Consider the following 25,534-nt stretch of genomic DNA (forward strand, 5'->3'; position numbering starts at 1 on the left):
AAAACACTGGGTGAAGGTGTTAAAAAAAGATTTCATTTCATTGCTTGAACGTTAACCATCTGCAATTTAACGTGCAATATGTTAAAAAAACAAAACAAATAAATTAATTTAATTAGTGTATTTCTGAATGTACATTTTTTAAATTTAAATACATATGTGCATGATATTTGATTTACTTAAAATGCATTTTAATATATATTACATAAACCAGTTCTCAATAAAGGCCCAATCTTAGGGATAAACCTTTATATAAACCTATTAATATTGAAAAGTTAATTGAAACAACCAAACCTCGATGACTTTAAACACACCATTTTTTTAATGAATGAACAATACAACTTTTAATACTAAAAATAGATGGTATAATTCTGAATTCATGAAAAAATTATGTTTAAGTTACATCACTGTCAAACCTTTGTTCCTACTTTGAATATACGATTTTCTTTACATTGCCTTTGTTGCACTCACACACAAACAAATAGTCACTGTTGTCCACACATAGACCAAAAGGACTTTCTAGATCACAGTTATCAATGTAACGGAGAAACTGTCCATTCTGATCCAGAATGTGGATGCGGTGGTTGTCACGGTCTGCTGTCAGGATGCGACTCTGACTGTCTGTTGTTATACCAAAGGGTTTAAATGATTGGGTCTTGGTAAATGAACGATGACCGGTATATCTCCATCTGAGTTTCCCGGCCTGATTAACCACCACTACTGCACCAGCCCCATAGTCAGCGACACAGATGTCATGGTTTCTGTTCTCTGTGATATATTTAATATCATTAGTCCTCGAGTATAAAGGCTTACATTCATCATCAAATTGAATTGTTTGTTTCTCTGTATACCCCGAGTAGTGGACAACTTTGGATTGAGCTTTATCATCACTGTACATGGTAACCAGGAGATCATCTGTAGAGGTGACACACAGCTTATTAGGCTTCCATCCCTGTAATCTGATCAACTCTTTTGTCTGTCCCATCTTTAGTAAATTCACTGTATTTGATTTATCATCAGTGTATATAAGATTCCCATCACTGTTTACGGCTAGATCTCTTGGCGAATTCCCTGATCTTGTGGTGTTTGTTTGATGCAACGAACCATTAATGTTGAAACATTTCATTTCTTTGGTCATTCCACTTGCCCAGATTCTGTCTTCATTTAAACATGTCACATTGATTAGGGGTACAAATCCAATCTTTATTGCGGCGACAAGCTCTGGTTTACCCAGTAGTTCTTTGACTGGAGTGTTGAGTTGGTTAATTGACGATATGCCCTCTTCGGTAACTGAAGATAATGGGGTAATCTGTCCAAACAAACTTTTTAGCTGCTCACAGTCTATAAATTTTGGAATAAATGTAGGGAGCATTACCTTAATTTTAGGTGGCAGCTTGTTAAATTCGCTCATCTTATAGCTGTATTCAATGGTCGGAGTTACTTCTCTAGATACCTTGATTTCACGCATAGCCAGTAAGGTTTTATTTATCAGAGACTGTATCTGTTTTATTTCCTTTAAATGTTTCTGTAGAATATCTCTGTGTTTCTCTTTTATCTCGCCGATTTCCGTTTTCATTTTGTTGATGACGATGTCCATTTCTCTGTGCCATTCCTCTCCTTGTTTGGAAATTACTGTTATTAGTTTCTTATATTCTTCATCCAGGTTGGCAATCTGATTGTCCAATTCGAGTGCAGTTTCTTCATATTTAGGCGAAATAAGATTCTGTAACTTCTCTGCATCTTTTTCAATAACTTCTTTCTTTGTCTTGTAAACTTTTAAAACTTCTACAAATATATGGCCTCTGTGTTGTTCAGACGCAGTACAAGAAGAACAAACAAAAATGTTATCACAATTCTTGCACTGGTGTTCACAGTTTTTTGGTGTATGCGTTATGCATTTTGGGTAAATCAAGGTTGATTTTCGATCCTGGAATCGGACTATTTTATGTGTTTCATATTCGTCTGAGATATGTTCTCCTATACAGGGCCTGCACAGGTTGACATGACAAAAGTCACAGTAACTCTGTGCTATGGCGGTCTCACAAAGGTCACATCGATGAACATCCTGAGCAGTAGAGCGAGGGTCCATGTTTGTTCTTAAAAATTAATTTTCAGTATACTTGTCAAAACAAAATAAGTTACGAATACGTATATGTACTATAAATCAAAGCTCTTATATAAAACATTAAAACGAAAGTACATTATTTAATTTATATTTTGGTTTGGATAATCAAACACAGTCTCACGCTTCGTTAATTTCAAAAAGAAAATTTAGAATAGAAATACATTCTGAGATCAGAAATATCATAAAAATCATATATTTACCAAATCAGCCAATTTAGTTGTCAAAACATGGCTGGGCATGTCACCTGACAATAAATATATTTACAATCAGAGTTACTTCCCGTGTCCCACAATTATAGTATTCTTGTATAGATAGGAGTTGCAGTTCTTTAGGGGTAAGGGGCAAATAGAATATCATTAAAATAATAGAAATGATCGATGCAATCCGATGGAACGGGGGGGGGGGGCTTATGGACACCTCGGTAGACACCTCGGCCCATGTAGAAGACACGTACCTCGGCGCAATGACAATTTTCTTAATAATATAATAATATTCGTGTACAGATACGAATTGTAGTTGTTTAGGGGAAATGGTCAAATCTGTATCCAAGATAAAATACGCTATCCTAAAAAACATTAAAATAACAGAAAAGATTGAATGCTATCAAAGGGTGGGGGTGGGCTCGTGGACATCTCGGTAGACAAACATTTCGGCAAAACGACACCTCGGCCCACAAAAGACAGCTCGTCCCCGACAGATCGGCCCATGGAAAAGACGCCTCGGCACAATGACAAGTTTCGGTTGTAACATAATTATATCTCTTTGTACAACAAAACTGTACAATGAACATGGACAGATAATTTCCAACAACACACTGCACCACTGCATGTGAAGGGAATACATGTACATGCGGGACGGGAAAGTAGATGCAATTGCAAAAATACTGATTTATTGATTTAATATTAATTATTTGCTTAATTGATAATGCAACTTAATTAATTTTGATTTCGTATGAAAAATCAGTAATTTTTGTATTACTTAAAAAGAACATTAAGTACTGATTTGCTGACCATAATTGCGTAACGGTTTGTGCGCCTTTAATCTGTTTTTGACATATGACTAAACAAATCTGCTCAAAGAAAGATAGGAATTATACAATCTAATTAAAATTAGATGTTAGATCCGCTCGCTTACTCGCTACACATCTAATTTTAATTAGATTGGGAATTATAGATTTTTAAGTAATTGAAAAAATTTTTTAAAATCTTAACATAATCGAAGTAAAAATATTTTAGTCATTAACTAAGTGGTCATAATGCCTTTAAAAATTACAGTTCTCTCTTGGAATGGTATGATCAATCCATTTTTAATAAAGTTCCTCTACATTTTAACCCCCTCCGACCAAAAAATAATAAACATTCTTAACTAAAAATTTGTCCCACTAGTTTGCCCCACGCATACTGCAAATAAGAATTCAGAAGTTCACACATCACCTCTTCCCACGCCGCTCAAATAAACACAGATCGTCCTAATGAAATTCGATTTCAAATTATGTTTTTTTTACTTTTATCTTCTTGGTTTTTTTTTCTTTTGGGGAAGCGGAGGATGTGCAAAATTAACAGGGTGACGGTGCGATAGCCTTGTATATAGTAGTAGTAGTAGTTTATTGGCGTATACATTACATACATTGCCATAGCATACAATTTAACAGTACTTTACAATAATTGTGGGTACAGGTGGGAGGCAGGTTATATAAATATATGTACTGTCAATGTATATATAATTATGTTAATTATTAAACATAATTCACAATGACATAACTACCTTAAACTCTCTGTCCATGTAGTGTTATGAAAAAAAAAATATATCCAATAAAATTTTGGCAATGTATTTTAATGAAACAGTTTAACAAATCAGTTTTTGTAGGTCATATACGTGTATGTTCATGTGGAAAATTTGTAGTAAAACAAACAGTTTATATGTAAGTATTCTTTGAAAATTGTTTGGCACATACATTAAATATCAAAGATACATTTTGGGATTCTTTTGACAAACAAACAGGTACAGTAAACGTACATAAACACAAAGAAACCAACTAAACTGCAAGAAATATACATTTTAAAACAAGTCTTAAAAGTTCAAATTTGAACACACTTTTGAAGTTATAAAGTTGCATTACAAAGCAAGATGATATGCTATAATTTTTCCCCTCACAACTAAATAAGACTTCAGTTAAGTTAACATAAAGTCTTGAATGAAACATAGAATCTTCCTCCACCAGATACAAGTAAGAGGTCACCAAAGCAGTATTGCACCCATTGTAATGATCCATTCCTGTGGTCAAGAAGTCAAGTTGTCTTATCACTTAGTTTAGCCTTTGATTACCGCAATAGGACGTAGCTTTATGGCCTTTTTGCTAATGCCTGCCATGTGACCTGCAAACGAATATGAAATGAAATTATATTAAATACAAAATCTTAGAGTCAGGAACAACATTTTTTAGATATCATAATATCAATTGACATCTTCAAATATTGAGTTGTGACTACTGCCTATACTTACAAGTATCTACAACATCTGTAACATTTTTGTAAGATTTGGGTGCCTGTGAAAAAGAAAAAATTGAAAATGAAAGTTAAGAGAGTAGGAATTTATTGATATATGTGGCATGTAATGTGCAAAAGATCCAATGTTACCTATAATACCACCTCAAATCTGAAACCTTTTCAAACCTTTTTTTGACATTTAGAAATTTACTTTTAAATGTTTATGTATAGTAATAATGACACCCATTTTCATAAACATCATGATAAATACGTTTGTGTAATTTTATATCTCTTGAGACAAGTTAATCTTCTTTAAAAGCAACGGTATGTGTAAAACTCAATCATAATACAAAAGTGCAATAATGTACTTATGTACTTATACATACTCATAAATATGAGCCGGGTTTTTTAAAACTCTGACATAATTGTCCAAAATTTTTAGGAAGTATCTTCAGTCAGCTAGCTAAGAATTTTGACATGCATGGGGGACAGGAGTGAAACCCCAAAAAACTTAGATCGCAAATATGTGAGTGCTGGGACTGATCGTACCTCCTCCATGACCAGCTTGGGTGAAGCCACTCTGATACTGATTCCTTTCTCCTCCAAAGCTGACAGGACCTCTGTGTAGTCCAGATTACGCCGAGACTTGGCTCGAGATAAAGCTCGACCCTTAAGAAAATATTTTTTTTTAAATTAAGAACTTTTAATGAGCATACAGTTCTGACATTGACTTAAGTAATCCACCAATGTTGACCATATTCAGAATTGTAAAACATTTTTTGGACAATAATATTGTTTATAATGTTACAGACATTTTTTTAAATAACAAGAATGTAGCTGTTCACTTACAGCTCCGTGACACGTGGTTCCGTACGTCTCATCCATTCCCTGCTGTGTACCAGTCAGCACGTAGCTACACGTTCCCATGGTTCCTCCAATCAAAACAGGCTGTCCAGTCAGCTGATCATTTAAAATTAGATGGTAATAATTCTACTGCATCATACCTTAAATGCTGAACTAGCTTAAAGTACATTAATTTGAAAAATATAGGTATCATTTAAACACAGAAAGGGTAATAGGAGTAATTAGTAATGGGTTTTGGGTGGTAGCAAAAGAATATCAAATTTCATAATATTAAGAATATCTTTTATTGTGTTTTTGGAATCTTATTTGAGTAAATCAGTTAGATGCTTATTCAAATATGAAATATTTCATAAAGAAACACAAGATAGCGCTGTTGACTTATTCCTCATAGAAGTTAAAATATATAACCATGGACCACTTCCTGACCTGGTAGTCCAAAGGAATAAGGGGGTGGTGGGGAGGGAATGCCCGGGTGGAGCCCTTCCTGTGAACCAGTAAAGTCTTCTGTTTCCCGTCCACGAAATGCTCCTCCACTTTGGCAATGTTGTGTGACACGTCATAAATCATAAACATGTCAAGGTCGTCTGGGGTACTGTCAAACAGCTTTGCAAAGGCCTTAAAGAATTAAAAGGAAACACACTCAGTTTAAATGACTACTCCGAAATTGAATCTGAACCATTTCCTGCTTTGAAAAAGCAGTTGCCATGGTTTGATTAATAGTTGTGGACGGGCATCATTTTTCATAGGTGTTTGAAACACGCAGTTTTAAAAAAGTTTCATAGAACTTTTGGCTCTTCCAATAACATTTTTGCTTCATTCCTCACTTGGAATAACATTTAGTTTAATCAATTGTTCCACTAAACAATATAATCTGCAAACATTGGTGCTCAGCAAATAAGGAAGTAGCCACAGTACCTGTCAGAGGAAGGTCATGCTGGAGCGGTTGACCCATGCATAGTTAGCGACAGCAGCAATTCCTTTCAGGTAGTCCTGACCCTCGGGGGAGTAAATCTTGGCACAGGCCAGTTGTCTGTCGTTAACGTTAATGTTGTCACGTTTCATTGCCTTCTCCATAGCAACCAGAGCATCTAGATAATGGTAATTATAAAAGCCATTAAATGATTGCTTTAACAGCAAGTACTCTTTATGATAGTAACGTTCTAATGAATCTTACCAATTTTTGGTCATCAAAAATTGTACTTGGTATATACAAGATTTATCATGCAATTTTACCTGTATGTGAAACTGTAAATTAAATTTAATGATCGCAAGAATTCTTTTACCAATTCCTAACAATCGAAAACCAAACCAACCCAGTTTGTGACTTTCTATATCTGGATCATTATTTTCAAAAAATATTCTGTACTGAAACAGTACTAGTAATCTAATAGCACTTGAAGATTCATATATAATAAATACATATATACGATGTAACTAAAACCTGACCAACACTATATCTCTGTCTACCTGTGAGCTGTGGTACTTACCTGTTGCTACATGGTGGCCCAGCCCCCGACTTCCACAATGGATCATCACACACACATGTCCCTTATACTCGATGCCCATCTTCTTGGCGGCAAACTTATTGAAGATCTTGTCCACCACCTGTAACTCGGCGTTATGGTTGCCGTTTCCAGAGTTCCCAACTGAAATCGAGATCTCAAACACGTGAAAACAAGGTTGGCCATTTAAACAGCTGAAGGTTTGTTTTTTCCCACTGACCTGGGGTGGCCCCATTTTCTTGTCCCGGCTGCTGACTTTCCCGGGGTCGGCCTGTAACATCCTCCCGTACTCCTCACACTGATCCTTGTCCTCCGCCCACGCATACCCTGACACAGAAAACACAAGACTGTATTAAGAATTCAGGTATCCACGCATACCCTGACACAGAAAACACTAAACTACATATAGAATTTATGTACCAACGCGTACCATGACACAGAAATACTACACTGCGTATAGAATTTATGTATCCATGCATACCTTGATATACACCAAGCATTTTATGCCAATGACCAACTCACAGTATGAATCTTGAAATTAATTTACAGACAAAGACATGTAACTTAACTGACATTGGCATTCTCATGTGAAATTAACATGAAAAGAGCCGGCCCTCATGGATTCCATGTTTTTCATGATTTCATGAGGAATGGATCGCTGCTATATTGTGACATATAATTTTCTTTTTCAAAATATACCATAAAACATCACTAATCACGAGATCCTACATACATATATATCATAGTGACTTACACACATGTATATCATACTGACCTGCATACATGTATATCATACTGACCTACATACATATATATCATAGTGACCTACATACATGTATATCATTATGACCTACATACATGTATATCATACTAACCTACATACATGTATATCATACTTACCTACATGCATGTATATCAGACTGACCCCTTTTAAGTGACCAGTCCATGCCCATTTCTAATGCCTCTTCTAAATTCCTGTAAAAAAAATATTTTAAAATATAGATCCAAACTACCTGCACGTCAACGAAAAAAAAACCCTAGTCATAGGTTTCATTAAATCGGTAAAACATAACAAAATGCAGAAACCATAACCTTTTTATACATTTATTGCTCTTTGTTATACTGAACAGAATTTGACTTTGTTTTTGTTTTTCACAACGATTGACTAAAGTATTAACATGAATCGTTGACACGGGTGTTAGGATTGGTATTTCGACTATAAAAATGCTTTTTAAAAATATATTAAAGGGGCATTGTCACGATTTTGGTCAAATTCTATTTTTACGTTTTCTTTATTTACAACGCTTTAGAAATGCATTTCTAATGAACATATAGAATTTGGGAGTCATCCGTAGAGTTATAAGCAAGATACGGCTCGCAATTCTTTGTCATGTAAACAAGGTTCGGGCCTTGTTTGTTTACAAACTTAAGGTTCAATATACCGGTAAAAAATCTTTTTCTTTAGCTTATTTGTCTATCTTTTTATTTGTTTTAAGCATAGATAAACAGTTCCTAACGTTTAAAGGGGCATGGTCACGATTTTGGTGTTATTTTTCCGGTATTTTTCTATTATTTTATTATTTACAATGCTTTAGGAATGCATTTCTAATGATCAAATGAGTATTGAGAGTCAATCGTAGAGTTATAAGCAAGATACAGGGCTTACAACTCTTTGTCATGTAAACAAGGCTCGTGTCCTGTTTTTGTTTGCATATGTTAAATATACCAGTAAAAATCTTTTTCAAACTGAATTGTCTATTTTCTTATTCATTTTAAGCATAAAGAAACAGTTATTAACGTTTAACACATTATTTTTGGTCTAAATCTGTAATTTTCACTTCAACATTCAAAATGTAAACAAAAGTTTTGTTTACATAGCAAAGAGTTGTAAGCTCTGTAACTCGCTTATAACTCAACAAATGACACTAAACTTTTGGTTGCATATTAAAAATGCCTTACTGAAGCATTGTAAACATGAAAATTAGAGAAATCATTTTTGACCAAAATCGTGACCATGCCCCTTTAACACATTCGTTCAGTTAGTGAAAAACTGAAATTTTCACTTCAACGTTCAAAACGTAAACAGCGAACAATTTCAAACAATAATTTGTAACACGCTTATAACTTAATAAATGACACTCAAATTTCGATTACCTATTAAAGATGCCTTTCTGGTGCATTGTAAAAATTAAAATCAGCAGATAAATTTTGACCAAAATCATGACCATGCCCCTTTGAAATGTAGGGAAATATTGAACATCTGAGTATATACATCCGTTCATTTCGTCTAAGCAAAAGTCTGCGTGAGAGATGACACCACCTTTACACTGTATTTCCATTTTTAAGATGTTCAGTTTTATGATTTATGATGCTTCAAAAACTTTAACCAGGTCCAGATGCCGATGCTAGGGTGATAGCATTAACTTACCTGAATTTTGTCACGGTGACCTAGAATGATCTCTGAATATAAATAAGATAAAAGTATATAAAAAGATTTCCACATTAAACGTGCCTTTTAACGCGCATAATTCAGCATTGTTACACATCAGATATCCTTGTAAAATACAATGTAAAACACTAGGTGAAGGTGTTAATAAAGATTTCATTTCATTGCTTGAACGTTAATCATCTGTAACTTAACGTGCAATGTGTTCAAAAAACAAATAAATTGATTTAGTGTATTTCTGAATGTACATTTTTTTTTATATAAATACATATGTGCATGATATTTGATTTGCTTTAAATGCATTTTAATATATATAACATAAACCAGTTCTCAATAAAGGCCCAATCGTAGGGATACACCTTTGTATAAGCCTATTAATATTGAAAAGTTAATTGAAACAACCAAACCTGGATGACTTTAAACAAACCATTTTATTGAATGAACAATGCAACTTTTAATACTAAATATAGATGGTATAATTCTGATTGAAAATTCCAATATATGCTTGTATGTATTCATAGAAATATTATGTTTAAGTTACATCATTGTCAAACCTTTTTGCCTACTTTGAATATACGATTTTCTTTACATTGCCTTTGTTGCACTCACACACAAACAAATAGTCACTGTTGTCCACACATAGACCAAAAGGATTTTCTAGATCACAGTTATCAATGTAACGGAGAAACTGTCCATTCTCATCCAGAATGTGGATACAATGGTTGTTATGATCAGCTGTCAGGATACGACTCTGACTGTCTGTTGTGATACCATAAGGTTTAAATGGTTTGTTCTCGGTAACTGAGAGATGACCGGTGTATCTCCATCTGAGTTTCCCGTTCTGATCAACCACCACTACTTCACCAACCTCACAGTCAGCTACACAGGTGTCATGGTTTCCATTCTCTGTGATGTATTTCATTTGACCATTTCCTGAGTATATGGGCTTACATTCATTATCAAATTGAATTGTTTGTTTTTCTGTAGATCCCGAATAACGAACAACTTTGGATTGAGTTTTATCATCACTGCTCATGGTAACCAGGAGATCACCAGTAGAGGTGACACACATCTTATTAGGCCTCCATCCCTGTAATCCTATCAATTCTTCTGACTGTCCATCCTTTATCTTATTCACTGTATTTGATTTATCATCAGTGTATAGAAGATTCCCATCACTGTCTACTGCTAGATCTCTAGGCCGGTTTCCTGATCTTGTGGTGTTTGTTTGCTGCAGTGAACCATTAATGTTAAAACATTTAATGTCTTTGGTCAATCCACTCGTCCAAATTTTGTCTTCATTTAAACATGTCACATTAATTAAAAATGTATATCCAGTCTGTATTGTGGCGACAAGCTCCGGATCATCCAGTAGTTCTTTGACTGAAGTGTTGAGTTGGTTAATTGACGAGACACTTTCTTCCGTAGCTGAAGATAATGGAGTGATCTTCCCAAACAAACTGTCAAGCTGCTCACGGTCTATCAAATTTGGAATAAATGTTGACATTGTTACCTTAATTTTAGGTGGCAACTTGTTGAATTCTCTTATCTGATAACTGTATTCAATGGTTAGAGTTACTTCTCTAAATTCCTTGATTTCACGCATAGCCAGTAATGTTTTATTTATCAGAGACTGTATCTGTTTTATTTCCCCCAAATGTGTCTGTAGAATATCTCTGTGTTTCTCTTTTATCTCGCCGATTATTCATTTTATTGATGACGATGTCGATTTCTCTGTGCCATTCCTCTCCTTGCTTGGAAATTACTGTTGTAAGTTTCTTATATTCTCCATCCAGGTTGGCAATCTGATTGTCCAAATCGAGTGCAGTTTCTTCATATTTAGGCGAAATAAGATTCTGTAGCTTCTCTGCATCCTTTTCACTAACTTCTTTCTTTGTCTTGTAAACTTCTAAAACTTCCACAAATATATGGCCCCTGTGTTGTTCAGATGCAATACAAGAAGAACAAACAAAAATGTTATCAGAATTCTTGCACTGGTGTTCATAGTTTTTTGGTGTATGCGTCACGCATTTTGGATATATCAAGGTTGATTTTCGATCCTGGAATCGGACTATTTTATGTGTTTCATATTCATCAGAGATATGTTCTCCTATACAGGGCTTGCACAGGTTGACATGACAAAAGTCACAGTAACTCTGTGCTATGGCGGTCTCACAATGGTCACATCGGTGTACATCCTGAGCACTAGAGCGAGGATCCATGTTTGGTCTAAAAAAAAGTTAATTTTCATTATACTTGACAAAACAAAATAAGTTACGAATAGGTATACTATATATTAAAGCTATAAATATTTAGAACATTAAAACGAAAGTATATTAATATATTTTAATTTTGATAATCGTTATACACAGTCTCAAGCTTCATTATTTTTTCTTTAAGAAAATTAAGGATAGGAATACATTATGAGATCAGAAATATCATAGAAATCATATATATTTTACCTAATCCGTTGTCAAAACATAGCTGGGCTTGTCAGCTGACAGTAGTTCATATTCACAATTAGAGTTACTTCTCGTGTCTCACTGTATATCTACATTTAGTGTATATTTCTACCATATATTTCCCCTTATGTTTTCATTGAAATATGCGACGTTCAATTTCATATTTTTACATCTACCGAGTATGATTCCCTCTATTTCTTACGGAAATTTATAGTTTATTCATATATGTAACTCTATAAACCAGCTGTAGAAACTGACAAGGCTGAAATATAAACGCCCCGATATCAATGTGTCGAAATCTACAGCGACCTAAGAAAAATCACCGACTGCACGAAACAATCATGATGATGCCAGATTCCAATTCCCATAGGGGACGTTTTGGCTGTTTCTTTAAGCTAATTAACGTACTGATGTTCATTAACAGTAATTTAATGAATTTTACTTACGTTTTACGATCAAATTGTCAATCTTTTAGGTAAAAACGATGTAAATATAAACAATGAAATGCTTTCTATGATAATTCATGCGGATTATGAAGGTAGCGATCATTGCAGAAACAAAATACATAACTCGCTAACGCGCTGTTCCATGCTTGTTTCATCTCCCTGACTGAGAGTGTATATAAATGCTTTACAGTGACAATACACATATATTTCATACAAATAAACATCAGTATGAATATAAATATAAGCATTGAATGATTACTGTGGATGCCGTCGGTCCTATAAATGTAACACACCAAGCGCTGCAGACAACTAACGTGCGATATTCAATTTGTCTGCACCGCTTGGTGCAGACCTTCTCAGTCCTTTTAACATTTAGACTTTTGAATGTTCATGTTTTCATGAAGGCATCATGACTATAAGAAATAAGATAGGGACAAGTCAAAACAATACGTTGAAAATTTTGTGGAGTCAACGCTTTGTACAAGCCTTAAGGTCGTTCGCTGTTTAATAACTGTCTATGTCTGACTCGGTATAAACATATTTAGCTTTATTTAATAACTTGACCATAATTGTTTTAAAATCTTTAACATGCTTAAGCGTCTGTATGATAGATATGACTATATCTGAATTTACCTCTGATTTTAAGATTCATTTACATATATAGTTTTATCAATCATGCAAGTTTAAATACGCAAGTACTATAATTTGCATAAACGTGATCTGCCAGGAAAACCCTATCATCTCCCAACATCCAAAACATATTGCTCAGATTCACCATCCAAGTTTGTTAAATGCATCAGAATCAAAGGATGTACATGTAATAATTCATCTATCCAAAGATTTGTCTATCAAAGCACACCTGCTCTAAACACTTTATCCAGCTTAAAATATATTAACCTTCACTAGGTTTCGAAACCTATGGCTCGAATCTAGTATCAAAGTTTTTCAAGTGCATCAGTATTACGAGTTGCATCGTGTATTCACGTGGGGTGAAATTAGGATCAGACGAGTAGTAATTTAGATATGGCCATCAAAAGAGCACCTGCTCGAATCATTTTAACTGCTCCAAAAACCTTAATTACGTCCAGCATCTTAAATTTATTGCCCATATTCAGCATCTAAGTCTTTTAAGTCAATTAGTACATGCAAGTTCAGATACACCGTTCTTGAAATAGAGGACAAGTAATAGCATAGGACTTCCTCCAAAAACTTTAACCAGGTTCAGAAGCCGACGCTGGAGGTAAAACATAAACGTCCCCCGATTTCGTAACGATGCAAAAATGACCTGTGAATAGAATGCGATAAAGGTATATGAAAAGATGTCCATTTTAACCACATTAAATAAATGTAGCCTTTAAAAACACGAAGTTCAGCATTGCTAAACATCAGTCTGAGATATCCTTGCAAAAAACACATGTAAAAACACAATTTAAAACACTTAGTTAAAGTGTTCAGAAAGATTTCGTTTCATTGCTTGAACGTTGATCATTGGCAATAAATTAAAGTGTAATAGGTTTAAAAACAAGAAAAATGTATTCACTGTACATAAGCAATTTCTCCACATATGATTTTCATTCCCTGTGCTCTCAATTGAAAACAAATCATATGATCCACATATGATTCATATATAGCGAAGCTACCTGTGTACGTACATGTATGTACATGGCATTATGAGATGATAATTTCGGTCGGGGTGTGATCAAATCTATCATAAAGCCCTTCGGGCTTTATTAGATTTGATCACGCCCTGACCGAAATTATCACCTCATAATACTCAAAGAATGATTCCTTATATATTTATAATCAGTGTATATTTAAGGTCTTCCGTTTCCAACGGAAGACCTTATTGTTATTGCTTTGTTTCTTTTTCCCTTTTATTAGGGTCTTCCGTTTCCAACGGAAGACCCTCTTGTTTTTCTACTGTTTCTTTCTATTATTATTATTCTTAACATTCTTTTTCTGCCTTCTTTAAAGCTTTATTTCTCAAAAACTAATCGCCCGATTTGCACGAAATTTTCCAGACTTATAGGACATCGAAGGGGATTAATGTTTTTAGTAAAAAAATTTGTTGACGTCACTTCCGGTTTCAGATATTGACGATTTTATAAATTTTTAAGGGTCATTTTGTCCACGCATCTCCTCCATAACTAATCGAGATAGAAGCTTGAAATTTTCAGGGATTGTAGATGAATGTCTGTAGATGTACCCCCTTGCTTCCAATTATGAAAATTGCTCAAGGCCTCGAAGCTCGCCTGAACCTGAAAATTAGCACCAAATTTTTTCACGAAATTTTCGCACATTTTCTGTAATATCTTTTGATGTATAAATATTTTGTTAACACATGTAATGCAAAAGTTGTTTAATTTTGCAAGACCTTTAATTTGATATCAAGAAAAAGGGGCTGGTCCCTCAAATTAGGGGCCAAGATGGCTCTAAAATCTTCTTACAATAACTCTTTACTGAACAATATTTTGTTATTAATTATAGAAGCAAAAATGTTCACTGTACAGCTGTTTATCTATTCAGTACAATACCTTAGTCATATGTTACGTAATTAGGGGTTTCAAGGGGCCAGAAGTTGAAAAAATTGATCATTAATATCAGAAAAAGGAGAAATATTTTGAATAACACTGTAGAACAAAATTTGTTTAAAATAATGTTCTCAACAATACGGAAACTAAAATGTTGTTGTTGGTGGTCCCGGTAAGGAGTTTAAGGGTCGGCCCCTAAAACACATTTATACAGATATCTTGAGAAAGGTTAACAATTCGTGAACACTTGTTGAACAAAATATGTTTATATTTGCAAGACCTTTAATTTGATATCAAAAAAGGGGCTGGCCCCTCATATTAGGGGCCAAGGGGGCTCTAAAGTCTTTTAATAATATATCTTTACTGAAAAATATTTTGTTATTATTTATAGAAGCAAAAATGCTCATTGTACAGCTGTTTATCTATACAGTATCATACCTAAGTCATATGTTACGTAATTAGGGGTTTCAAGGGGCCGGAATTCAAAAATTTGATCATTAATATCTGAAAAAGGAGACATATTTTTAAAAGCAATGTAGATCAAAAGTTGTTCAAAATAATGTTCTGAACAATATGATACCATAAGTTTTGTTGTTAGTGGCCCCGGTAAAGAGTTAAAGGGTCGGCCCCTAAAATACAGTTGTTTAGATATCTCGATAACGGTTAACCATTCGTGAACATTTATAGAACAAAATATGTTTGAATTAGCGAGACCTTTTATTTGATATCAAGAAAAAGGGGCTGACCCCTCAAATTAGGGGCCAAAAGGGCTATTAAGTCTTTTTATAATAACTCTTTTCTCACCAATAATTTGATATTAATCATAAAGCAACAAAGAGGCCTTTGTTATGCTTAATTTAAAACAGAAATCCGTTTTAAAATCGGACAATGCATTACAATAATATTGGGATTTAAAAATTGAGTTTTCCGGAAATTTTGATTCCACGTTCTTGCTTAAGAAAATAGCGTTATGTTCAAAGTAAAATTGTTTAGTCGTACTTGAACACATTCGGATTTTTTTGTTAAATCGTTCTTGAAATCAGAAAGGTTTTTGTAAAGTCGTCCTTAAAATCATTCGGATTTTGTTAAATCGTACCAGGAATAATTCGATTTTTTTCATCTTTTTATTATCGTTACTCTTGTTATTGGTTTAAGAGCTCTGCTTCTTACAGGAACTTCCAGCTTTACTTCCGACATTAACGGAAGACCCACTCGTTGCTTTGCAACGAGCTTTGCTCTAGTTATTCTTTTTTTTCTTTTTCTGACTTTTTTTAAGCGCAATTTCTCAAAAACTGTACAACCGATATGCACAAAATTTTCAGGACTGATAAAGCATGATCGGTGCTACATATTATTAAATTTTCAAATGATGACGTCACTTCCGGTTTCAGATATTGACGATTTTGTAAATTTTTAAGGGTCATTTTGTCCACGCATCTCCTCCAAAACTAATCAAGAGAGAAGCTTGAAATTTTCAGGGATTGTAGATGAATGTATGTAGATGTACCCCCATGCTTCCAATTATGAAAATGGCTCAAGGCCTCGAAGCTCGCCTGAACCTGAAAATTAGCACCAATTTCTTTCACGAAATTTTCGCACATTTTCTGTAATATCTTTTGATGTATAAATATTTTGTTAAAACATGTAATGCAAAAGATGGTTATTTTTGCAAGACCTTTAATTTGATATCAAGAAAAAGGGGCTGGTCCCTCAAAAAAGGGGCCACGAGCGCTCTAAACTCTTTTTACAATAACTCTTTACTGAACAATATTTTGTTATTAATTATAGAAGCAAAAATGTTCACTGTACAGCTGTTTATCTATTCAGTACCATACCTAAGTCATATGTTACGTAATTAGGGGTTTCAAGGGGCCGAAGTTGAAAAATGTTATCATTATTATCAGAAAAAGGTGAAATATTTTGAATAGCACTGTACAACAAAAGTTGTTTAAAATAATGTTCTCAACAATACGAAAACTAAAATTTTGTTGGTGGTGGCCCCAGTAAGGAGTTTAAGGGTTGGCCCCTAAAACACATTTATACAGATATCTTGAGAAAGGCTAACAATTCCTGAACACTTGGTGAACAAAATATGTTTATATTTGCAAGACCTTTAATTTGATATCAAGAATAAGGGGTTGGCCCCTCATATTAGAGGCCAAGGGGACTCTAAAGTATTTTTATAATAACTCTTTACTGAAAAATATTTTGTTATTATTTATAGAAGCAAAAATGCTCATTGTACAGCTGTTTATCTATAAATTATCATACCTAAGTCATATATTACGTAATTAGGGGTTTCAAGGGGCCAGAATTCAAAATTTTGATCATTAATATCTGAAAAAGGAGAAATATTTTGAAAAGCAATGTATAACAGAAGTTGTTAAAAATAATGTTCTTAACAATATGATACCAAACATTTTGTTGTTAGTGGCCCCGGTTAGGGTTAAAGGGTCAGCCCCTAAAACACAGTTGTTAAGATATTTCGAGAAAGGTTTACAATTCCTGAACACTTGTAGAACAAAATTTGTTTATATTAGCGGTACCTTTTATTTGATAACAAGAAAAAGGGGCTGACCCCTCAAATTAGGGGCCAGAAGGGCTACTAAGTGTTTTTATAATAACTCTTTTCTGACCAATAATTTGATAATAATCATAAAGCAACAAAGGAGCTTTTATTAAGCTTAATTTAAAACTGAAATCCGTTTTTAGATCGGACGATGCATCATAGAGATATCGGGGTTTAAAAATTGATTTTTCCGGAAATTTTGTTTCCGCGTCTTTGGTTTAAAAAATAGCGTAATGTTCAAAGTAAAATTATCTCGTACCAAAAATAATTGTTAAGTCGTACTTGAACACATCCCGAATTTTTTTGTTAAGTCGTTCTTGAAATCAGAAAGGTTTTTGTTAATTCGTACTTAAAATCATTCGGATTTTGTTAAGTCGAACCAGGAATAATTCGATTTTTTCATCTTTTTATTTTAGTTACTGTGTTATTGGTTTAAGAGCTCTGCTTCTTACAGGACCCCCAGCTTTACTTCCGGCATTAACGGAAGGCCCACTCGTTGCTTTGCAACGAGCTTTGCTCTAGTTATTTTTTTTTTTCTTACGCTTTTTTGTACAAGCGATTTCTTGAAAACGGCTTGACCGACTTTCGTGAAAATTTCAGATCTTGTAGATATTGATAATAACCTTATATATAATTTTTTATTTTAATGACGTCATTTCCGTTCGGGAGATATTGACGTTTTAGTGATTTTTAGAGGGTCATTTTGTCCTGCTATCTCCTCCTAAACGAAAAAAGATATTGAATTTAAATTTTCAGGGATTGTAGACAAAAGATTATAGATGTGTTTAAAGGCATTTCGGGGTTGTCTGGCTTCAAAGGCGTTGAAGCTCGCCTGGACCCGAAAATCGAGTTTGAAAAAACGACGTAATTTTGAATGGTTTTCGTTCTTTATCTCCTTTCCTGCAAATATTTTACTATAACATATACAGCAAATAAAATTTATATTTACAAGAGCTTTCGTTTGATAACAAGAAAAAGGGGCTGGTCCCTCAATTTAGGGGCCAAAAGGGCTCTAAAGTCTTTCTTCCATAGCCCTTTACTGAGAAATATTTTGTAATATGTTAAAGAAGCAAAAATGTTTATCTTTCACTTAAAAAACTATACATTATAAAAATTATTATAATAATTAGGGGTTTTAAGGGGCCAGAAGTCCAAAACTTCGATCGAATATATCTCAAAAAGGACAAATATTTTGAAAAGCAATATAGAATAAAAGATGCTTAGAATGATGTTTTAAACAATATTCAATCATAAAAGTTTCGTTATCTGGCCCCAATAAGGAGATTAGGGGTCGGCCCCTAAAATGTCCTATCCCAGATAGCTCTTAAACGGCAAAGAATTTCTAAACACTTGTTGAACAAAATATGTTTAATATCAAAAGAACTTTCGTATGATACCAAGAAAAAGGGGCTAGCCCTTTAATTTAGGGGCCAAAAGGGCTCTAAAGTCTTTCTTCCATGCACTTTACTGAGAAATGTTTTGTTATATGTTTAAGAAGCAAAAATGTTCATCTTTCACTAATAAAACTATACATTATAAAATTTATATCATGCGTTACGTAATTAGGGGTTTTAAGGGGCCAGAAGTCCAAAACTTCAATCGAATATATCTCAAAAAGGACAAATATTTTGAAAAGCAATATAGAATAAAAGATGCTTAGAATGATGTTTTAAACAATATTCAATCATAAAAGTTTCGTTATCTGGCCCCAATAAGGACATTAGGGGTCGGCCCCTAAAACGTCCTATCCCAGATAGCTCAAAAACAGCAAAGAATTTCTAAACACTTGTTGAACAAAATATGTTTAATATCAAAAGAACTTTCGTATGATGCCTAGAAAAAGGGGCTGGCCCTTCAATTTAGGTACCAAAAGGGCTCTAAAGTCTTTCTTCCATAGCACTTTACTGAAAAATATTTTGTTATATGTTTAGGAAGCAATATATTCATCTCACATTTATTTAACAATATATTATAATTATTTTATCATGTGCTCCGTATTAAGGGGTTTTAATGGGTTTTAAGGGGCCAGAAGTACAAAACGTTGATAACATACCTCAAACAGAACAAATATTTTAAAAAGCATCATTTTAAAAAATCAATATAGAATAAAATGCTGAGAATGATGTTCCTAACAAAATTCAACCATCAATTTTTTTTATTGTTGCCCCGATAAGGAGATAAAGGGTCAAATATCAAAGTCAAGGTCATATAACCTTCAAAAAATCGCACGGAAGACCTCCTCGTTGCTCGCAACGAGATCGTGTCTAGTTCCCCTTATGTTTGCACTTGAAATCGGCAACGTTCAATTTCCTATGAGTACACTTTGTTAATTCATGCGCCACAAGGACAAATATAAACGTCATCACGTGTTTTGTGTATATTTATTTTTGTAAGATGAAATGAAACCTTCAACTTTACATAAATAATTTAATGTGTACTTTAGAAAAATAATCTTTTAATTATAACTACTTCTTATAAAAAAGAAGACTCTCTACAAAGTTCCTAGCACTATATTTTGAAAAAATGTTTATATGACTGCTTCATGCATGTTTCATATCCCTGACTTAGAGCGTATATAATGACCTTACAGCGACAATACACATATATTTCATACTAAATTACATCTGTATGAACATAAATATAAGCATTGAATGCTCATTTTTGGATGTCGTCGGTCCTATATCATACCATGTGAACGCGCAAATGGTTAGATTAATTAAACACTCATCAATATTGAAAAGTTAATTGGAACCAACAAAACTGGATGACTTTTTATTAAACACATATACTCTTTATTGAATGATAATATAATGTTTCATATTAATATAGATGGTATGTTTCTTATTTAAAGATTCCAATATATATGCATTGTATGTATTCACGAAGATATCATGTTAAAGTTACATCATAGCCAAAACTTTTGTGCCTATTTTGAATATCTGATTTTCTTAACATTGCCTTTGAAACACTCGCACACAAACAAATTGTCATTGTTGTCCACACATAAACCATAGGGTTTCTCCAGATCACAGTTATCAATGTAACTGAGAAACTGTCCATTCTCATCCAGAATGTGGATACAATTGTTGTCATTGTCTGCTGTCAGGATTCGACTCTGACTATCTGACGTGATACTACGGGGTTTAAATGGTTGGGTCTTGGTAAATGAGGGATGACCGGTGTATCTCCATCTGAGTTTCCCGGCCTGATTAACCACCACTACTGCACCAGCCACACAGTCGGCTACACAGATGTCATTGTTTCTGTTCTCTGTGATATATTTAATATCATTATTCCTCGAGTATAAAGGCTTACATTCATCATCAAATTGAATTGTTTGTTTCTCTGTATAACCCGAGTAGTGGACAACTTTGGATTGAGTTTTATCATCACTGTACATGGTAACCAGGAGATCACCTGTAGAGGTGACACACAGCTTATTAGGCTTCCATCCCTGTAATCTGATCAACTCTTCTGTCTGTCCCATCTTTAGTAAATTCACTGTATTTGATTTATCATCAGTGTATATAAGATTCCCATCACTGTTTACGGCTAGATCTCTAGGCCAATTCCCTGATCTTGTGGTGTTTGTTTTATGCAACGAACCATTAATGTTGAAACATTTCATTTCTTTGGTCAATCCACTCGTCCAGATTTTGTCTTCATTCAAACATGTCACATTGAATAGGGGTACAAATCCAGTCTTTATTGCGGCGACAAGCTCTGGTTTACCCAGTAGTTCTTTGACTGAAGTGTTGAGTTGGTTAATTGACGATATGCCCTCTTCGGTAACTGAAGATAATGGGGTAATCTGTCCAAACAAACTTTTTAGCTGCTCACAGTCTATTCATTTTGGAATAAATGTAGGGAGTGTTACCTTAATTTTAGGTGGCAGCTTGTTAAATTCTCTCATCTTATAGCTGTATTCAATGGTTGGAGTTACTTCCCTAGATTCCATAATTTCCCGCATATCCAGTAAGGTTTTATTTATCAGAGACTGTATTTGTTTTATTTCTTCCAAGTGTTTTTGTAAAATATCTCTGTGATTCTCTTTTATCTCGCCGATATCGGTTTTCATTTTGTTGATGACGATGTCTATGTCTCTGTGCCATTGCTCTCCTTGTTTGGAAATATTTGTTGTAAGCTTTTCGTATCCTCTGTCGAGGTTAGCAATCTGATTGTCCAATTCGAGTGCAATTTCTTCATATTTTGGCGAAATAAATTTCTGTAGCTTCTCTGCATCGTTTTCAATAACTTCTTTCTTTGTCTTAAAAACTTCCAAAACTTCTACAAATATATGGCCTCTGTGTTGTTCAGATGCAATACAGGAAGAACAAACAAAAATGTTATCACAATTCTTGCACTGGTGTTCACAGTTTTTTGGTGTATGCGTCATGCATTTTGGATATATCAAGGTTGACTTTCGATTCTGGAATCGGACTATTTTATGTGTTTCATATTCGTCCGAGATATGTTCTCCTATACAGGGCTTGCACAGGTTGACATGACAAAAGTCACAGTAACTCTGTGCTATGGCGGTCTCACAAAGGTCACATCGGTGAACATCCTGAGCACTAGAGCGAGGATCCATGTTTATTCTAAAAAAAATTAATTTTCAGTATGCTTGTCAAAACAAAATAAGTTACGAATACGTATACACCATATTATAGTAGATATTATTTAGAACATTAAAACGAAAGTACATTAATTAATATATATATTGGTTTGGATAATCATACAATCTCACGCTTCCTTAATTTTTTAAAAGAAATTTAAGGATAGAAATACATTCTGATATCAAAAATATCATTAAAAATCATATTTTTACCTAATCAGACAATTTCGTTGTCAAAACATGGCTGGGCATGTCACCTGACAATAGATATATTTACAATAAGAGTTACTTCCCGTGTCCCACTATTATAGTATTCTTGTATAGATACGAGTTGCAGTTCTTTAGGGGTAAGGAGCAAATAGAATATCATTAGAATAATAGAAATAATCGAGTTCAGTGCTATCCGGGGGGGGGGGGGGGCTCATGGACAACTCGGTAGACACCTCGGCCCATGTAGAAGACACGTACCTTGGCGCAATGACTATTTTCTTAATAATATAATAATATTCTTGTACATATACGAATTGTAGTTCTTTAGGGGAAAGCGTCAAATCTGTATCCAAGATAAAATACGCTGTCCTAAATAACATTAAAATAACAGAAATGATTGAATGCTATCGAAGGGGGGGGAGGCTCGTGGACATCTCGGTAGACAGACATCTCGGCCAAACGACACCTCGGACCTTTGGCCCACAAAAGACAGCTCGGCCCCGACAGAGCAGCCCATGTAAAAGACGCCTCGGCCCAATGACAATTTTCGGTTGTAACATAATTATATCTCTTTGTACAACAAACCTGTACAATAAACATGGACAGATAATTTCCAACAACACACTGCAACACTGCAGGTGAAGGGAATACATGTGGGGCGGGAAGGTAGATGCAATTGCAAAAATACTTATTTATTAAGGTCTTCCGTTTCCAACGGAAGACCTTTCTATTATTGTGCGGGTTAAGATTATTCTTATTTTTCTTTTTCTTTTTTTTTCTTCCTAGACGCGAACTTTGAGGCTTCATATCTTGCTCATTTCTGAACGGATTTTGCTCAAATTTTCAGGGCTAATGGACTTTACAAAACACTATCTTTATCAATTCATAAAAGTTAAAATTCCCTTTCCGTTAACGAGTTATTCCCCTTTTAAAATTTTTTAGGGCCTTTGGTTTCCAGACAAAGGCTCCGAGACTATGATAGCAGGGAATGGGAATCCAACGAATTTGAATAACAAAGACATTGAAGTTGTATACATTGGTTTTTGTTTTTGGATTACTTTCCTTATTTAGGAAAAGGTAGGGGGTCAAAAAACAGGATTCCAAAAAGTGCAAAAATTTTGACATATTTTCCTTTATATCTTTTTAACGAAAAATATTTTGTTAAAACATGTAGAATAAAAGTTGTGCAGAATATCAAGGGCTTTCATTTGACACCAATAAAAAAGGGCTGGCCCCTTAAATTAAGGGATAATAGCCCCTAAAAGTTTTTGCTTAATAACTCAAAAACGGTTTGGATTTTGATATGGATGTCGCTGGAAAAGTTGTTTGTTGGGATCTCATAAAGGTCGTAACAATATTTTTTTGTAAGTGATTTGTGTAGTATGAGTGTAAAAAGCTTTACATGTTGACATGTACCTGTTTTCATTTGACAAGTTAACGAAAGTCTTTGTGCGTACAACTGGCATAAAGTTGCCGCAGAAAGTATGCTGGTTTATACAGGAGGCATTAATTTATAAGAATTTTTTTTTTGTTGGAGTTCATGCTTTTTTTTTTGGGAGTTTAAGTCATTGTTGTTAAGTTCTTATAGTGCACAATCATTAAAAACGGCAATTGGAAAACAAAACATTCTTTTTCTTTTCTTTTTAACCACAAAATATGGAATTAAAAAACTCTATGCATTACATTTTATTTATTAACTCCATGCATTTAAAATCTACCTTGAATCAGAGCTGTGTGTGTGTGTACCATTACGTAAGCTCTCCCTCGCCCGCGGCCGAGAAAATCGGACACCATGCTCGCGGCTGGACTACCTAGCGGTCAGCGGTTATCTAATACACGAGAGTTGCGTCTCTCATATATGAGTTTATTTAGCCGCGAACTCAAGAATTATTTTAGTTTTGATTACACAAAATCTTTTGTGGATGAAAAAAACGATTGGATGTCAAGTAAGAAATAGTTCATTCAATTAATAAAAGCAATGTCATTCTCTAAAGCAATAATAGACAAAGATCAATTGTGGGTTTTTAGTTTAAAATATATAACTTCTATTTGATAGAGTAAGGTCATTATATTGCAAACTTTTCAAATCTTCCTTGGTTGTGAGCTGTGCGTTTCTGTGCGTTGTACCTTTACGAAATATATTCTTTGCCCACGGCCAAGGAGATCAGCGACGGCTGCATTACCTAGCGGTAAGCGGTTATTTAATACACAAGATTCGCACACCGCGACTTACACTTACATGCATATGAACGTGTTTGAGTTAATATAGCCGTATATACAAGAACTGTTTAATTTTATATTATAAAAGTTTGTCCTACTTGTATATATTTAATTAAATATTTGAATGTAAGTGAATATTAATGAACGATATTACTCCAAATCGGAAAAATCGTTAGACATAAACTAATGGTTGGTTTGTTTATGTAAACTATTTTCACCAATGAATTTTAAGTGTAAAGTTCCTATCGCGAATTTTCCGTGAAGTTGCGGTTAGCCCGGTAGCATGCCAATCGGCTTTCTACTAAAAATACTACCCAACTTTCACGAACGTATCTTGTATTTGATTTGTATTCTAGACTGTAAATTGTAATGTAAAAGTTCTTAAAATTCATATGGTGAATTCAGGGGAAAGCTCAATTCGTTACACTCGCTCAAGTTTACGCTGAATAAAAACTCCAAAACGAAACAAAAGTTCAACAAGTTGTATTTAAGTTGATGAAATAACGGTACATGGTATTCCAATGAAAACCGATTCTCGGAGTTCCGAGAGAACAACTTAAGAACGTGCGGAGATTCCAGCACGGACAGTCCAATATAATTCTGTACACAAAATCGACTCTAACGTGCGGAAATCCAGCACAGCTAGTCCGATATCACACACTCTATGCTAACGTGCGGGGTTCCAGCACAGTTAGCCCAACATAACACTCTATGCTAACGTGTGGGGTTCCAGCACAGTTAGCCCAACCGTTCTCTTCCAGATCTTAAACCAATCTCTCTTACAATTATTCTTTTTTACAGGCATTGCTTTTTTTTCGATGACAAAGAGATGGTAATGACATGCCAAAAAAATAAACATTCACACATCTAGCTGTTACGATAATTTCACACTTCTATTGTCCAACAATTATTTAATTTGCCTGGAGATTAAGTAAAGAAGATATCAAAGACTAGTGTCAAGAGGATTAACATTTTTGTCAAATGAAAGCATCTCCGTTTGTTTGGTTATTTCTTTTTTTGTTACAAACTAAATTGCGTAATTAGTCTGAGAGAAAAAAAAT

At 34.2% G+C, this 25,534-nt stretch overlaps 2 protein-coding genes across 8 annotated transcripts in view; both read right to left on the reverse strand.

Moving 5' to 3' along the window:
- LOC105324932 (RNA-splicing ligase RtcB homolog) overlaps nt 1-25,534 on the reverse strand; it is a 46,097-nt gene that overhangs the window by 6,707 nt on the left and 13,856 nt on the right. For 2 of the 5 annotated variants that reach the window (XM_066081817.1, XM_066081816.1), the window contains exons 11-14: nt 5,458-5,568; nt 5,158-5,277; nt 4,625-4,667; nt 3,933-4,497 (exon numbers count right to left, since the gene is read on the reverse strand). The exons of 1 other annotated variant lie outside the window; for it this stretch is intronic. In XM_066081817.1, coding sequence (XP_065937889.1) covers nt 4,433-4,497; nt 4,625-4,667; nt 5,158-5,277; nt 5,458-5,568 — 339 coding nt within the window. In that variant the 3' untranslated portion in view covers nt 3,933-4,432. Of the gene's footprint in view, nt 1-3,932; nt 4,498-4,624; nt 4,668-5,157; nt 5,278-5,457; nt 5,569-25,534 lie in introns of those variants that run through there. 2 more of the 5 variants (XM_066081820.1, XM_066081818.1) reach the window with 2 other exon arrangements.
- Nucleotides 145-22,338, reverse strand: LOC136274597 (B-box type zinc finger protein ncl-1-like). 3 transcript variants are annotated; one of them, XM_066081814.1, is made up of 2 exons: nt 22,257-22,338; nt 145-2,093 (listed from the first exon to the last, which is right to left on the reverse strand). In XM_066081814.1, the coding sequence occupies exon 2, from the start codon at nt 2,084-2,086 to the stop codon at nt 422-424; it is 1,665 nt and encodes a 554-aa protein (XP_065937886.1). In that variant the 5' UTR covers nt 2,087-2,093; nt 22,257-22,338; the 3' UTR covers nt 145-421. The 3 variants fall into 3 exon arrangements, 2 of the variants coding, with proteins under 2 accessions (XP_065937886.1, XP_065937884.1); XM_066081812.1 differs by lacking the exon at nt 22,257-22,338 and adding an exon at nt 2,323-2,404; XR_010713036.1 differs by lacking the exon at nt 145-2,093 and adding an exon at nt 21,016-22,026.

This window comes from Magallana gigas, chromosome 4 (genome assembly GCF_963853765.1).
Source record: "Magallana gigas chromosome 4, xbMagGiga1.1, whole genome shotgun sequence".
Lineage (NCBI taxonomy): Eukaryota > Metazoa > Mollusca > Bivalvia > Ostreida > Ostreidae > Magallana > Magallana gigas.

Bases quoted from the DNA above. Each gene is read 5' to 3' on its own strand.
- LOC136274597 (XM_066081814.1), bottom strand. From the start codon at position 2,086: ATGGACCCTCGCTCTACTGCTCAGGATGTTCATCGATGTGACCTTTGT.